Below are 17,456 nucleotides of genomic sequence, written 5' to 3' on the forward strand. Positions count from 1 at the left end.
CGTATAAAATATAAAGAGTCCATAAAATATTAAAATTCAGCATATGTCATTGTTTAATGTTTAATGTCTAATAATAAATTGTGCCGCGGCAGCGGCCGGCGAATGCTAGAAGCGAATCGTTTTTGTAATAAAAAACAGTTAGGTTAGGTTAGGTTAGACTTTGATAAACAACGCACGAGCCGAGCGAGCAAAGCGAGCGTGCCGCGGCAGCGGCCGGCGAGTGCCAGAAGCGGATAGCTTTTTAAAAAACAAACAATTTTTAAAAAATAATATATATATCCTAAAAGAAAAATGCGTCTTAAATTATTTTATTTAAGACGCATTTTTTCTTCAATACATATAAGATATCCACACTTTCCATAGTAGGTACTCGAACCGTCGTAAATTCTTTGCTATGACTTTCTTCATATTGTTATTAAACGAATTATGAAGTTTTTAACTGCGAATAATTAAATTTTCGCCAGCGGCCGCCATCTTATCACATAAACACAGAGCTTGCAGCGCCTCTACCAATGATTAATGTAACTATTTTACGATATGATCAAATAATTTTGATAATTTCATGAAAAAACCGCGCGTTTAGTTGGCCATATCGTGAAACGATTTCTTATCATTGATCTGCTCAAGCCACATCATGATGTGGCCAAACTAAATTGGCCATTTCACGAAATGCGACCATTTCGTGAAATGGCCAGTCATATCATGAAATGAGCAAATTTACGATATGGCCACGACATATACATATCATAAATCTGTAGAAGGGTCAATTCTGTACATTGAAAATATTGAAAAAATAAATAGTAGGGGGTGTTACTGGATCGATACCAAACTTAAATATGTGAATGCGCGGCTGAAACCGCGCGGAGCAGCTAGTTATAAATATACATAAGAAAGAAAGAAAGAAGAAAGAAACATTTTGGTTATAAAAAATAACATTTTGGTTTCATCAAAAAAACTGTGAACGCACTGATCCTGCGGTGGGAATTAGTACTATCACGATACCTTTTCTATAGTAACGTAAATACAACGTAGTAATGATATCACCTATACATTGAGGTATTATTACTAGAGAGGACAAACAAAATCTGATGGCGGAGCGGTCCCGCTAGTGAGTCACACACTTTGTAGATATTCTGCCTCTTTATCTTATTAAAATATATGAATAAACTTATCAATTAAAACCAATCAATGTAACAAAAACAATTGGGTTTGAGACGATTGACTCTAACTCCTGTTAAAAATAGTGTAGAACCGATGTCCTCTCTAGTACGTAGTACATGTAACTCAATGCTCCACTACTTATTTCAAAACGAAAGGAACATCCTACAAGTGACATAGACATTCATTCATTCACTCACTCACCGGCATCTCGGGCTCCGGTTGGGGCTCCACAGCTTGTACCTCAACTTGGGGCTCCGGCTCGGGCTCCCGGGCCTCCGGTATCGCTGACATTAGTTCATCACCCGTCGTCGTGTCTTTTGTCACGTAGTTTGACGGGAATATACCGGTTCTGGAATTTAATGTTTCATACATTGCAAAAATATCATAATTCGTTAAGTGTTTGAAGTGAAACTTGTTTAGGCGCGTTGAGAGTAAAATTTCAAGGTCACGTCATGGAGTATAGCGACGATTTTGGTATCTTTAAATCTTGCTAAAGAAGTTTCACTTCTGACACGTGTGCTCGAGCACGACATACACGCTCTTTTTTATTTCATTTATTAACTAACAAAATGTCAATCATGCTAAACCTGATATACATACTTATAACACCTTGAAAAATATGTTTAATCATTTATCTTAAAATTCATATTTTTCATTCACTCATTCACTCTCTTAATCACCCATTTATGTCAATATTAATTGTATTTATTTGTATTTTATTTTTATTTTTTACATACATAGATTTGTTTGATTTTTCACTTTACAGCGAGTAATAATAACGAATAAATCTAAAATCCTTTAAAAAGTCTTTAATTTTTTAGTTTATCTTTCTTTTTTTATCCACCACACTAACACCCACGCACTCACTCACTAACTCACCGCACCCACCCACTCACTAACTCACCGCACCCACTCACTAACTCACCGCACCCACTCACTCACCCACCCACTCACCCACTCACTAACTCACCGCACCCACTCACTCACCCACCCACTCACCCACTCACTTAATCACCGCACCCACTCACTCACCCACCCACTAACTCACCGCACCCACTCACTCACCCTCTCACTAACTCACCGCACCCACTCACCCACTCACTAACTCACCGCACCCACCCACTCACTAACTCACCGCACCCACTCACTCACCCACCCACTCACTAACTCACCCACTCACTCACTCACCCACCCACTCACCCACTCACTAACTCACCGCACCCACTCACCCACTCACTAACTCACCGCACCCACTCACTCACCCACCCACTCACCCACTCACTAACTCACCGCACCCAATCACTCACCCACTCACTAACTCACCGCACCCACTCACTCACCCACCCACTCAACACTCACTAACTCACCGCACCCACTCACTCACCCACCCACTAACTCACCGTACCCACTCACTCACCCACCCACTCACTAACTCACCGCACCCACTCACTCACCCGCCCACTCACCCACTCACTAACTCACCGCACCCACTCACCCACTCACTAACTCACCGCACCCACTCACCCACTCACTAACTCACCGCACCCACTCACCCACTCACTAACTCACCGCACCCTCTCACTAACTCACCGCACCCACTCACTCACCCACCCACTCACCCACTCACTAACTCACCACACCCACTCACCCACTCACTAACTCACCGCACCCACTCACTCACCGCACCCACTCACCCACTCACTAACTCACCGCACCCACTCACTCACCCACTCACTAACTCACCGCACCCACTAACTCACCCACCAACTCACCCACTCACTAACTCACCGCACCCACTCACCCACTCACTAACTCACCGCACCCACTCACCCACTCACTAACTCACCGCACCCTCTCACTAACTCACCGCACCCACTCACTCACCCACCCACTCACCCACTCACTAACTCACCACACCCACTCACCCACTCACTAACTCACCGCACCCACTCACTCACCGCACCCACTCACCCACTCACTAACTCACCGCACCCACTCACTCACCCACTCACTAACTCACCGCACCCACTAACTCACCCACCAACTCACCCACTCACTAACTCACCGCACGCCAATCCTGCCGGTCCACCAGTCCCCATCTCTCCGTATCACCTCTATTCTCTCTCCGGCCTCGAATGTCAAGTCCCCGGGTTCGGTTGAAGCGTATGGATACGCGGCTATGTAGAAATCTCCGCCTTCTAGAGAGAGAGAGAGAGAGAGAGAGAGTTTAATAATAAAAGATGGATAAATAGAGGTTCAAGGCTAGTTACTAATAATTTAAAAGATTGAATAAACAGTGAAGAAACAAAATTATTAAATATCATATTCAATATTACACTATTTAAAATTAGTCCAAGAAACAATAATAATCTTTTATATAAAGTCGGTTAAAATTAAAAATAAACTCACCAACTGCAGGCATGGCTCCACCCAAATCGCTTGCTATTTCTGGCTCTGGCACTTCCGCTATACCTGAAAACATTTGAATGAATGAACGAATAAATGAACGAATGAAGGAGCGAATTGATGAATGAATTATTGAATAATAGTTCAAAAAAACTTATTGCAATAACTAAATAATTTGGAAAATCCAAAAGTGCACGCCTCATAATTTTTTTTAATAATTATTTATTAATTATTATTTTTGTTTATTTAATAACAATTAAACCACATCGAATCAGACCCTGAAAAATGAAAGGGTTCTATTCCTGAGCATACTCAAGCGTAAGAGAAAAAAAAAGACTCGATTAGTAAAGTATTTCGGTCGCTATCGTGTTAACAAGAAAAAGGATCCGCACATACAGACACACGGACGTCCAAGACAGAACTTTTTTAAACTGTTTTTTAACTAGTTTAAATAACAAAAATGACATCAAAAATATCATGAACGTTAAAAATAGTGTTTTTTCTTAATATGTGTGTGTATGTATTATCTTACAAGTGCAATGTATGATACATAAAGACATTTTAAGTTTGAAAAATCAGATGTTTTGCGCGAAGTGACAGTAGTACCCACCTCAACGCTTCGCTTATGAGGCGTGCAATTACAATTTATAAAATGTTTTCACAAACTTAAATTGTAATTTCAACTAAGTTTTTGAAGTGAAACTTCTTTATCGGGGTTGGACAAAAATTTAGTGTAACATTTTTGCGTTACGCCGTACGCGTGACATTTTTGCGTTACGCCGTACGCGTGACATTTTTGCGTTACGCCATACTCGTGACATTTTTAAGGTCATAAAGAAGTTTCACTTCTTACGTGTGTACTCTAGTACACGCATACATTTTTGTTATTTATGCAGTGATTGTAACGATAAATACTTCAATACCGACGCACGGAGAAAGATGGAGTGAGTTTAAATTTGTGATAATGATAAAAATCATATACATATAATAAATAATTATAATTTATAATTAATATTAATACCTAACATAATTGTTATAAAATATGTAATTACTTGATGTCGTAGCTGCCCATAAATTTTTTTAACAATTTAATATGTTTGTCAAGCAATGATGACAATGATGAGGAAATACTTTTACAGCTTTAAAAACATGGTCGTGTTCGCAAAAACATGTGTTTGTGTAGAATTTATTAAAGTTCTTGTTATTAATATAATATCCACCTACCCTCCAATTGTGTTTTAGTTTCCACAGGCTCTAATGTTTCTGTGTACACAGAGGGAGTAGTTGTCAAATCTTCCACGTAAGACTCCGGGAACCAACCGGTTTGACCTGAAAATATATAATATTGAAATAAGTATATCTATACTAGTATTATAAAGCTGAAAAGTTTGTTTATTTGAACGCGCTAATCTCGGGAACAACTGGTACGATTTGAAAAATTCTTTTGTTGTTAGATAGCCCATTGATAGTTGTTTCCTTGATCACTTAGTAAATGAAGTAAAGACAAGAATCAGCAAAAGAGACAAAAAATAACCACTATTTTTAATAAACACTGAAAAATTACAAATAATTTGTATAAGCATACATTTCGTTCATTCGTTCAATCATTCTTTCATTCACTATTACGCGATATTTATTAAATAAAAATATAATAAGTAAATAAATAAATAATTTAATATTATCCAACCTCTAGCGGAGCCCCATTTCCATCCGGGCTCTGCGTCACCCCTCGGGGCTTCGGCTTCGAATACCTTAAAAAAATACATAAGATTTTTTTGAGTAAGTATTGTATTTAAATATAATAGCTATCTTTTTGCCCGCGACATCGCTTGCGTGAATCTTATGATATATTGAACCGATTTGAAAATTTATGAACACGCTTATATTAGCTGCAACTGTATGTTTGTATGTAACCGACTCCTTTAGACTCGATTTTGACTTTAAACGGACAGATTTAATTCAAACTTTGCACACTTATCAAGGATCGGTGACAATATAGTATCCTAGTCTTATTACAGTGTGTTTTTGTATTTTTAGCATTTTTAGGTTATATTTATTTCACCAACAAAAAGCTACATAATGTATGTGTATCATCTATGCTTGTCTCATGGACTACTGGTCCGATTTGAAAAATTCTTTCGGTGTTAGATAGCCCATTCATCGAGGAAGGCTATAGGCTATATATCATCACGCTAAGACTAATAGGAGCGGAGAAATGCGGGTGAAACTGGGGGTGCAGCTAGTGTTATTATAAATATACAATTAATATTATAATTAATCTTACCAAATCACCCGGCTGTAAGCTCAGCTCGTCAACCGTTCTCGCGGCGAATTCGTAAACGCACCGCCATCTTGGATTCGCTTGTGACGTCACCGCTTCGGTTGCTGTTCAATTTATATTGTTAGAGATATTTTAGTGATATAATACTTCATCGTTGAAGTAATGCAAATCATTTGTACAATTTATCTTAACGATAAGAAGAATGGAGAAAGTAACATAATTTTATTTTTTGATTGCAAGGATATTGGACATGTACGCAGACGAAATAAAAAAAAGACGCTACCAACGAATAGGAAGATTTAATAAAATTTAAAACCATCAAAATAAGATCAAAGTATAGTCTGTCTGCGTATATGTATTTGTGACAGACAGACACGTCTATGCGTCGTTTATTATTTTGTGCCTGTGTGTATGAGGTGTGACCATTAGTAGACAGATTTATATGTATCTGGGCATATATCTATACATATGTGTTTGTATGTCTGTCTGTAAAACTCACCAGTAGTGGGTTCGGCGTCACCCCAATCGGCCGCGGCCGGTGTTGCCCACGCTTCTTCATTCGTACCCCATGCTGCGTCTGTTTATATTATTTATTTATTTTCATTATTTGTTATCAAAGTAATTTTTCTAGTAATAAGAGAAAGGGTCCAATAAACTATCACGGCCTTACTAATAAAAATTTAAACAATGGATAAATTTACCACTAACAAAACTTATTATTTTACTTGACTTTTGCACGCCTCATAAGCGAAGCGTTGAGGTGGGTACTACTGTCACTTCGCGCAAAACATCTGATTTTTCAAACTTAAAATGTCTTTATAATAATAATAATAATAATTTATTTATTAATTCAAGCATCAGGACTCATTTTGTTAGTAACAATTGATAACTTAAAAATTATGTTAGTAAGAATAATACAATTTAATAAAAATCAATATGACTACTAGGAATGCACTCCACTGCTACAGTACTATCAATGAAGCAGACAGTTTGCAGCAGTGGTTTACAAACCAGCAGTCGAGCCGACTCGCTATACAGCGCATGATTACATTGGGGCTGTCCCACACACGGCGCACCAGGGATGTGCATCTCTTTCGCATTGTAGTGTAAAAACAGTCTATACGAGCTTCTGCAAACATCCCTGATGCGCTGCAATAACGGGGCAGCCCCATTAACACCCGGAACGCATTATTGTATTGTACACGGAGCGAGCATTTATGTATCATACATTGCACTTGTAAGATAATACATACACACACATATTAAGAAAAAACACTATTTTTAACGTTCATGATATTTTTGATGTCATTTTTGTTATTTAAACTAGTTAAAAAACAGTTTAAAAAAGTTCTGTCTTGGACGTCCGTGTGTCTGTATGTGCGGATCCTTTTTCTTGTTAACACGATAGCGACCGAAATACTTTACTAATCGAGTCTTTTTTTTTCTCTTACGCTTGAGTATGCTCAGGAATAGAACCCTTTCATTTTTCAGGGTCTGATTCGATGTGGTTTAATTGTTATTAAATAAACAAAAATAATAATTAATCAATAATTATTAAAAAAAATTATGAGGCGTGCACTTTTGGATTTTCCAAATTATTTATTTATTTTAACTACTCTAAACTCTCTAACTTTATTACTCACTAACCAACTAACTCAATCAATCCCTAGCCAACTAACTCACCAGAACCCCAAGCCGCCTCAGCAGGCGCAGTGCTCCTGTTAGCTTCGTATTCGCTTCGCTTCGCTTCGTATAACTGCCAAACGGCGCTACACTTTTCGATGAGTTGTTCCACGTTCGCTGATAGATCGGCGAGTTGTTGTTTATTCGTTTCGAGGTCGGAACGTTTGGAATCGACTATCGCTTTCGCTGCTTCAACCTTGTGGAGAAATAAGTATACATAAATAGTGTTATTTTTTGTCGTATTAATGAAAAAAATAGTAGCGTTAAAACTTTGAAAATTTTAAAGGAAAAGTTAAAAATCGATCGTAATACGCGATAAATTAATAAATAACACATAATGGATGCGAAACTGAGTTTTCTTTGCATTTTCATAACGTCATATGCATAAAATGTATAATAAATACTAGTTCGCCCACGCAGTCAAAGATAAACCCGCATAGTTCCCGTTCCCGTGGGATTTCCGGGATTGCGTCATTTTCTCGGGATAAAAAGTAGCCTATGTCCTTTCTCGGGTATCAAAATATCTCCATACCAAATTTCATGAAAATTGGTTCAGTAGTTTAGGCGTGATTAAGTAACAGACAGACAGACAGAGTTACTTTCGCATTTATAATATTAGTATGGATTTGAAAATGTAATCGATTTTTTTTTATCATAAGTCGAGATCGGATTTATTTCTTTAAATTTTCAAGTTGAAATTGAGTGCTGTCAACCGCAATTTTAATGTTTAGACAACTTTATTTAGAAATACAAGAAGCCGTAATTTCATAAAAATTATTTATTAATATTTTATACTTATTAAATTACGCAAATTAAAAATTACCTTTTCCCGAAGTTGTTTCAATGTGACCTCCATCATGCTTAATTTTCCATCTTCACCGGCGCCTTCTGATGCTTTCGCCTGAAGAAAAACAAATTATTTAAAAAATAATATTATTTAAAATGAGGAAAATACATTGAAAATGGTGTGATATGGGATTAAAATTTGTTTAAATTATTCTTTATTGTGAGAATCAAAATTAAAAAAAAATCACGCCAAATTCATATTCTTTTATCTCTAAATTTTATAAACCGTAAGTAAAATGAAAATAAAATAATATATTTTAACAATATACATAAAACATTTTTCATATTACAGTTTCTCTTAAAAGCAGTCTGACATTTTCAATAATTAATTGTTACGAAAACAAATTTCAATATAATTTCAAATCAAATTAGAATTAATTTTTTTTAAATAAAATTTGAATAATTTTTATTTGAATTCAAATTTGAATTTTTTTTTAATTTGAATTCAAATTCAAATTTGGTTTACATACCTTAGCGTCCAAATCAGCTTTTTCTTTGTTCAACGCAATTTGCTTCGCGTTCAATTCCTTCACTCTAGCCTTAAGTTGTTGCATTTCGGACATATTTGCGTCTCTGTCTGACCTGTGAAATAAAATTTGAATTTGAATTCAATGAATGAATGAACGAATGAAGGAATGAATAAAAACATTTGCACATATTAAAGGCGGTTCAATTTACACTAATATTATAAAGCTGAAGAGTTTGTTTGAACGCGCTAATCCCAGGAACTACTGGGCCCGTAGACAAAGTAACAATTAAAAAACGATAACGAAGTTAGAAAAGGAAAAATGTATGGGATTGACATTAGATAGACCACGTGATCTAACGCGGCGTATGTCAATCCCATACATTTTTGCCTTTTCTAACTTCGTTATCGTTTTTTAATTGTTACTTTGTCTAAGGCCCCTGGTCCGATTTGATAAATTCTTTTAGTGTTAGATAGCTCATGTATCGAGGAAGGCTATAGGCTATATATCATCACGCTAAGACCAACAGGAGATGAGCCAAGCAGGTGAAACCACGAAGCGCAGCTAGTGTGTATATATAATGTAATTATGTAATTGTGAAAAATTTGTATGCCAATTATTTGGCAAATAGGCATGACGACAGTATCCATAAATGATCGTATTAGTGTTTTTAAGGGAAAATGTATAATAGATAAATTACATATAGTGACTTAGAAATCTTAAAAACATTAGGATTAATGAGATTATCAATAAAATAAAACATTGAAATACTGCAGTTGGCCATTTTGACTAAAACACGCGTGACGTCACGCTTAAGTAAACAACTCACGTCAGATGTTTTTTGTTGTTATGAATATGTTGAGAATACGCATTTTTATTTATTTTCTATTGTTTCACGTATGCTTTATCGACTCAGGGCCTGTAGACAAAGTAACAATTACAAAACGATAACGAAGTTAGAAATCGCAAAAATGTATGGGATTGACATACGCCGCGTTAGATCACGTGGTCTATCTAATGTCAATCCCATACATTTTTGCGATTTCTAACTTCGTTATCGTTTTGTAATTGTTACTTTGTCTAAGGCCCCAGAACAGAAATATAATTGCGAATTCACGAATACATGGTTCGGGGTTCTCCGCGCCAACTTTATACAATCATTTCTTATTATTTTCTCGCTTAAAATAATTACTTACACATTTTTGAGCATTATTTTTATGTGGATTCACACTGCAATACTGCACACCACTATAAACTTTGAAATTCGTTTCTATAACACATATTAAATAAATATATTTTTTTAATTTTCTTCGCAATGCGTACAAATAATTACGTATTTACCAAAGTGTGACGTCACGCCTACGCCATGACACCTGCGAGCTGTTTTGGCACAGTTAATAAATATTTTTTGGAAAATGGCTTTTATCTTCGTTAAATTTAAGTATATTACCGAAATATAGGGTTTTTCTTGTATAGTAAACGTATACACACATTATGGAAGAGGATTTCAAAATCTTTCGTCATGCCTATTGTATAGTGTAGTACAATGTCATGTCACTATACTACTTACCGCATAGCGTCTATAGTGCACTTGGCGGTAGCAACCGCAGTGCGAGTCTCCCTTATATCCTTGGCCAAGTTCCCGGCTCTAAGGTTGACTGCGCCAAGTTCGCCGGAAAGCGCTTGGCTACGAGCTTTCAGACTGAGCACTTTGCTTTGCTCCTCTGTACGAAGAGATTCTAGCTCCCGCGTTCTGGGGGCGAAATTATAGTTAAATTCAATTAAATTGAATGAATGAATGAAAGATTCTTTATTGTACACACATTATATAATTAAAAAACCTTTATAACACATTTAATAATGTACAGAGGCCTTATCGCTGACAGCGATCTCTGCCAGGCAACCTAAACGATAAGGACAAATTCTGGGTATGGTGGATGGTGGTGCATAGTAAAAATATATGTCAATTAAAATCAAATCAAACGAATGGAGTGAATTGTTATCAAATTATCAATGGCGAAAAAAATAATTTAGGCGCAGGAAACACATTAGTTATCTGTTTCAATTCAGTTTGGATTATTTCTATTCAAATGAAATACAACTAAATATAATCACATGAAATCAATTGGTTTCTTTACGGTAACTGCATATCAATAATTATTAAGGGCTGATTTTTCAATTCGTGGTTAAAATTTATGCGTCGAATAACGTATTAAACTACCATTTTAAAGATGTATTCTAATTGCCCGTATTTGACAGTTTACGTGACAAATTAATATTATCGTGTAATACTTTATTGGACGGGTAAGTTTTATCCAAGGATTGAAAAATCGGCCCTCAATCGATTTAAATCATATCTAATGAATAAATAAAATAAACAATAGACTATTAAACATTTCGAGATATTTAAAATGTGATGATTTTAACAGCATTTTTTATTTATTCAATTTTATAATAAAGTAATTCTTACCTCTTCTTCTCCCACTCCAATTGACACTGTCTCTCCATCTCTTTTCTAGCCGCTTCACGTTTTTCCTGAAAAATGATTAAACCTATAATATAAATGGAAATTTCTAATCGGAGAAACCTTTATTTATTTATTAATTTATATAAAACCATTTCTACCGATGACTGACTGACTTTTCTGACTTTTGATTGAAATTTAACTGATATAGATTACATTTTTATTTGAAAGCTGGCGCTTTCCGCTAAATCTCATTTAAAATTTACTGATATTTTGAAAGCGATTTATTTTTTTGTAAAAAAAATAATATTTTATTGTAATCACTAACCTGTTCTTCTTTCTGTTTCCTTAGCAACTCTTCCTGTTCCTTCTTCTGCGCTTCGAGTCGCATCTTCTCTTTCTTCTCTGCTTCCTCTCTCTCTTTCCGTTCTCTTTCCGCCTGTTAGAAGAGTTAGTAAGAAAATGTTTGATATAAAAAAGGATACATTTGCTTTAAAGAAACCGTATCTCAATTAGTTGCAATATTGGACGTTGTACATTGGGTAATAGCTAAAAACCACAAAATATATATTTTTTTTTATAAAATGTTTAATGTCACAATAAATCATTTGAATTTGAATTTTCTAATAATTTCTAATAAGAATTTTCTGTGATCCTATATTACTACACTATTTGCTCTTATGACTATTTCCAATCCTAAACATGCTTTAGCAGATAAACCTAGAAGTGTAAACCCACACTCAAAAATATTTTGTATTAACAATACTTTATAAGTAACTCCAGATATAAAGAAATTTAGTTGAGAATATTGCTATAATTTCAACAAAATAATAAACATCATTCAAAACGGTTTAATCTTTCTTGAGTGATAACTATAATTGTATAATTTTTCATAATTTAAGTTTTTATTTTATTAAAATAAATATCTCATAAAGCATTGTTATAAAAACTAAAAAGACCTAATAATTAGAAATTAATGATTTTAACGGATTTTAAACGCGATTTATTCATTCTATTATTGGAGTGAAACTTCTTTATCGGGGTTGGAAAAAAATTTAGTATAACATTTTTTCGTTACGCGTGACATTTTTCCGTTACGCACCATCTTTTTCTTATCCCTACCACGCGTGATTCGTCGTACTTCTGTAAAGATGCATATAGTAAATTATTTTTTGAAAAATAAGGTCATAAAGAAGTTTCACTTCTTACGTGTGTACACTAGTACACGCACACATTTTTTATCCCTACGTCACGGTGATAATAAAATAATGAATATACCGTGTTGAAATCCGTTAAAATCATTAATTTTTAAAGAAAATACCAAGACCTAGTAAATGTTTCGTGCTTAAAACGTAAATGAAACCTAAATAAATCTATGTGCAACTAGCCCAAATGTGACACTAAAATATAGTTATACTTTTATACATTATTTTTAATTCATGTTTAGTTAAGCTATTGCATAGCTTCTATCGCGGGCCTTGAGCGCGGGGACCGAATAGAGAAATTCCGTAACGAAAAAACGCTCCCAACGGGGACGGGCGGAGGTGTGGCTTGAAGGCATAGCATGCAATAGCTTTACCGTCAGTCCCCGAGTGCCACACTTCTCTTTTTTTATAGAACTTTGAAGTGTTGTTAACAAATATCGAATACATTTTGACATTTTATTTATATATTTGACTAGCTTTCCGCCCGCGGCTTCTCCCGCTTAGTCTTAAAAGTAATCTATACTAATATTATAAAAGTTTGTTTGTTTGAACTCGCTAATTTCGGGAACTACTGGTCCGATTTGAAAAATTCTTTCGGTGTTAGATAGCCCATTTATCGAGGAACGCGGATGAGCGGAGCCAAGCGGGTGAAACCGCGAAGCGCAGCTAGTAAGTTATATACTAAAACCTTCCTCTTGAATCACTCTATCTATTAAAAAAACTGCATCAAAATCCATTGCGTAGTTTTAAAGATTTAAGCATATATAGGGACAGAGAATGCGACTTTGTTTTATACTATGTAGTGATTTTATAGGCACAAATAATTTTCAATATCAAAGATAAACTAAACATGAATTAAACCTATGTACAATGTATTAAATGAAATCTACGGTCAAACGTTCACCTCCTCCTCCTGAATGCAGAAAATTTAAACAGATCTTAAATAAAACACGATTAAAATATCTCAAATATTTTTAAATAATACTAGTTTGGTCTCTTATAAAATAGTCACGTAAATTAAAAACAAAATACAATAAAAAATAATCACTCTTATTATCTCTTCTTACGAAAAGATCGATATTAGATACGACATTTTTTACCTGAAAATCATGAATAATTGTACATTATTTCAATGTCGCACTTATTTGCACAACTCCACAATGTAACTCTTCTTTTCTTTTTTTCTATAATTTTTTATACCATTAAAAAAAAGTGAATTCCCATGTCCCCTAGTGGGGTAAGGGGCAGATGCATTATACATCTATTTCACTGATCGATTATCTTTAGGGACAAGTAGGTGATCAGCCTTCTGTGTCCTGCCAGACCGAGACATTTTTTTTTCTTCGTCTCCACCGGGAATCGAACCCAGGACACCTAGGTGTTACGCTCACGCGTCAACCACTGTACCAAGGAGGCGGTCACGGCGGTTTTATACCATACCATCACATATTTCATCTTACATATTCCAATATTTATATGTAGAATACCAAATATACCATCATACAGGGTGTCTCATAAGTACCCAACGATTTAATGATGCAAAAAATTAAACTAATTATTGGTTTTAAAATATAATATTGACAAATTTAATAGAAAACAAAAGGAAATTTTATTTTTTGAAGATTACATCGTTGAGATGGCGTCCATCACGATGCCGACATTCTTCGAGTCTTTGGTGAAAGTTTCTGAAAACTTTCTGAAGAAGAGGTCTATCTACGGACGCAATTTTTTCTCTGATGTTGGTCTTCAAGTCATTCAAAGTTTGCGAAGAATTATCATACACATTTGACTTAAGATACCCCCATAAAAAAAATCGGGTGGCGTCAAATCCGGGCTTCTGGGGGGCCATTCAATGTCACCTCTTCTTGAAATGACTTTTTCGGGAAACAATTGGTGTAGGGCTTCAGTTGAGTGGTTAGTTGTATAGGATGTGGCTACATCCTGTTGGAACCATGTCCTGACATTATAATGCTCACATTCTTGAAGTTCTGGCTCGAAAAAGTTGCGTAGCATGGCCACATAATGCTTATTTTAGGTTGACGTCGCACCGAAATTGCCACCAACTCAATGTTTTCATCCGTTCTTACACTTCTTGGGCGCCCAGATTTCTTGCTTCCTGTTGTTTTTCCGGTAGTGTTGAAACTCCGAATCCATGAGAGTATGGTAGAGTTGCTGGGCGTTTCATCAATATGCCTCAATCGATAATTGAGACGATACGAATAAGCGATTTATTGTTTTGAAAATAGGCGCGAACGCAAAAACCGCGTTGCTCTCCCGTGAACGACATGGCGGCAACTAAAAATCCTTGGAACGCGCTAGCTAATGCCGCACTCACCGCTCCCATCTGTTGCGCCGGCTAGTCTAGACACGCTTTTGAAATCGTTGGGTACTTATGAGACACCCTGTACATCAAAACCACACATCTTTTACCATCTCTTCTCAACTCTTACCAACTCTTCTTAACGCTTATTTATTTTCTACTTGCATTTTACTTCAGCGTTACAATTACACAATACCAAATATATCTCTCATAATTTCTCCCATCTCTACCACATTGAGACGACGCGGTTGGCGCAGTGGTAAAGTAAGGCAGTTACTTTACCACTGCGCCAACCGCGTCGTCTCAATGTGGTAGAGACGGGAGAAATTGACTGAGCCGACGGTCCCGGGTTCGATCCCCGGTCAGGGCAAATATTTGTGTGATGAACTCAATTATTTGTTCTTGGGTCTGGGTGTTATTATCTATATATGTATTTATTAAATATTATATTTATCGTCTCCTAGTACCCACAACACAAGCCTTAATTGAGCTTACTGTGGGACTAGGTGGATTTGTGTAATAATGTCCTATAATATTTATTTATTTATTTATTTTCATCTCTTACTATCTTATCCCATCTCTTACCTTCTCTTTCATCTGTACATCAGCCAATTGCGACCGTCTCCTCACTAACTCCGCTTGTCCTATCACCAATTTCTCTCTTCTAAATATTTATACTACAGTAGAACCTCGATAAGTTAAACTCCAAGGGAAACACAAAATATTTTAAGTTATAGAGGTTTTAAGTTATCAAGGGTCTATCCATTTTCACTGGTTCTATAGCTTTTAATTTATAAGCGTATGTGAGGGATGTTAGTTTTCTTTTTGGACTCATTTTAAGCTAGTTTTATCACACAGTAAGTAAAGTGATGTTTCCAGGACAACAATCAAAAACTTATGATGCAAGTAAGTCGTTGTCACCGCCGCAAAGCTTTGAAGAATTTCGATAAAGCAAACAGTAGGTAATGTATTGTTTACGTTAGCAATACATAGTAAACACGTGCAAGCAATAAATACCGAAACCTTTTGTTTTGACACTCTTTTAAAATGACTCATTGACAAACAATTTTATGTTATAGAGGTTGTGGAAACATTTCTTGAAGTTACTGAGGGCCAATACAGAGATTATTTATTTAAGTTATAGAGGTTGCGTATTTTAAGTTAAAGAGGTTTTGGGCTCTGATGGGAAGGGAACACATTATTTTTTGAAGTTACAGAGGTTTTTATGTTACCGAGGTTTAAGTTATCGAGGTTCAACTGTATTTCTTCTATCATCATACATTCAACTACAGATAATTGAAAACTCTTAAATCTTGCCATCTCTTATTGCTTTTTATATCAATACTAGCTTTTCGCCCGCGTTTGATTTCCGGGATAAAACCTATCCTATGTGTTAATCCAAGTTACCCTCTATATGTGTGCTAAATTTCATTGTTATCAGTAGTTTATGCGTGAAAACCATACATACATACAAACCTTTCCTCTTTATAATATTAGTATAGATTTAATGCTAAATATTTTAAATTACCTAATACACTATCATACATCAAAACCTTAACTCCTACCATCTCTTCTCAATTCTTACCATCTCCAACTATAGCAACACTTTCGTTCATCTTTAAATATTTTACCATCTTCTCTCATCTCTTACCATCTCATCCCATCTCTTACCTTCTCCTTCATCTGCACATCAGCCAATTGCGACCGTCTCCTCTCCAACTCCGCCTGTCCTCTCGCCAAGTTCTCTTTCCTTCTCTCTTCGTATGATTTAGCGCTTGTGTTACTTGTAACTGAATCACGTCTGGAAGAAAAAAGCAAAATTAACAAATGCTAGTATAAAAATTATATCAAGTTAAGAAATTTCTTTGACAATTGACAGCAATTTAATCAATTTTATTAATTTACTAGCTGCGCTCCGCGGTTTTGAATTTTTGAGTTTGAATGCGCTAATCTCGGGAACTACAGGTCCGATATGAAAAATTATTTCGGTGTTAGATAGCCCATTTATCGAGGAAGGCAATAGGCTATATATCATCACGCTAAGACCAACAAGAGCGGAGCAATGCGGGTGAAACCGCGAAACGCAGCTAGTTTTATATATTTCCTTACCTAAAAGTGGGCGGTATCATTTCCGGCGGTAGTTTAGCCGGTGGGGCTTCACCTTGAGTCGCTCGCTCACACAAATACATCGCTAAGACGAATTCTTCGCAACCTGTGAACAATTCATCATTTTTATTTATTAAGATAATAATTGTTTGCATTTTTAGGGTCCCGCAGTCCGACAAGGAACCCTTATAAGATCACTCAGTCCGTCCGTCCGTTCGTTTGTCCCAGTCTGTCAGAGCACAACATTTTCTACGTTTATGATCCGATTTGCATGTAACTTGGTTTAAGCGTACTTGGATATAGTTATTGATTTAAAAAATACAAAAAATAAACATTATCCATTTTTAACCGACTTCAAAAAAAGGAGGTTCGCAATTCGGCCTGTTTTTTTTATTTATTTTTAAGATAATAATTATTGGTATCTTTAACACAAAACCTTCGCAAAGTTAAACAGACAGACAAATAACAATATTTTTAACACGCGAATATTAGCTTCACCTGCATGTTTGTGTGTAAC

General features: G+C 35.7%; 1 protein-coding gene across 5 annotated transcripts in view; it reads right to left on the reverse strand.

The window, feature by feature from the left end:
- The window catches only part of LOC149475270 (intersectin-1-like), a 36,874-nt gene that overhangs the window by 7,021 nt on the left and 12,397 nt on the right, over positions 1-17,456 (reverse strand). For 4 of the 5 annotated variants that reach the window (XM_089713546.1, XM_089713544.1, XM_089713542.1 and 1 more), the window contains exons 8-22: positions 16,943-17,045; positions 16,505-16,634; positions 11,637-11,747; positions 11,315-11,379; positions 10,415-10,597; positions 8,848-8,959; positions 8,355-8,432; positions 7,532-7,727; positions 6,348-6,425; positions 5,852-5,952; positions 5,255-5,318; positions 4,792-4,896; positions 3,571-3,633; positions 3,227-3,359; positions 1,363-1,510 (exon numbers count right to left, since the gene is read on the reverse strand). In XM_089713546.1, the coding sequence (XP_089569672.1) occupies positions 1,363-1,510; positions 3,227-3,359; positions 3,571-3,633; positions 4,792-4,896; positions 5,255-5,318; positions 5,852-5,952; positions 6,348-6,425; positions 7,532-7,727; positions 8,355-8,432; positions 8,848-8,959; positions 10,415-10,597; positions 11,315-11,379; positions 11,637-11,747; positions 16,505-16,634; positions 16,943-17,045 (1,670 nt within the window). The remainder of the gene's footprint in view (positions 1-1,362; positions 1,511-3,226; positions 3,360-3,570; positions 3,634-4,791; positions 4,897-5,254; positions 5,319-5,851; positions 5,953-6,347; positions 6,426-7,531; positions 7,728-8,354; positions 8,433-8,847; positions 8,960-10,414; positions 10,598-11,314; positions 11,380-11,636; positions 11,748-16,504; positions 16,635-16,942; positions 17,046-17,456) is intronic. The other variant, XM_089713543.1, reaches the window with a different exon arrangement.

Source organism: Colias philodice, chromosome 31 (genome assembly GCF_061535455.1).
Source record: "Colias philodice isolate Cphi_HAF_F1 chromosome 31, ilColPhil1 Martin Lab GWU primary, whole genome shotgun sequence".
NCBI classification, from domain to species: Eukaryota; Metazoa; Arthropoda; class Insecta; order Lepidoptera; family Pieridae; genus Colias; species Colias philodice.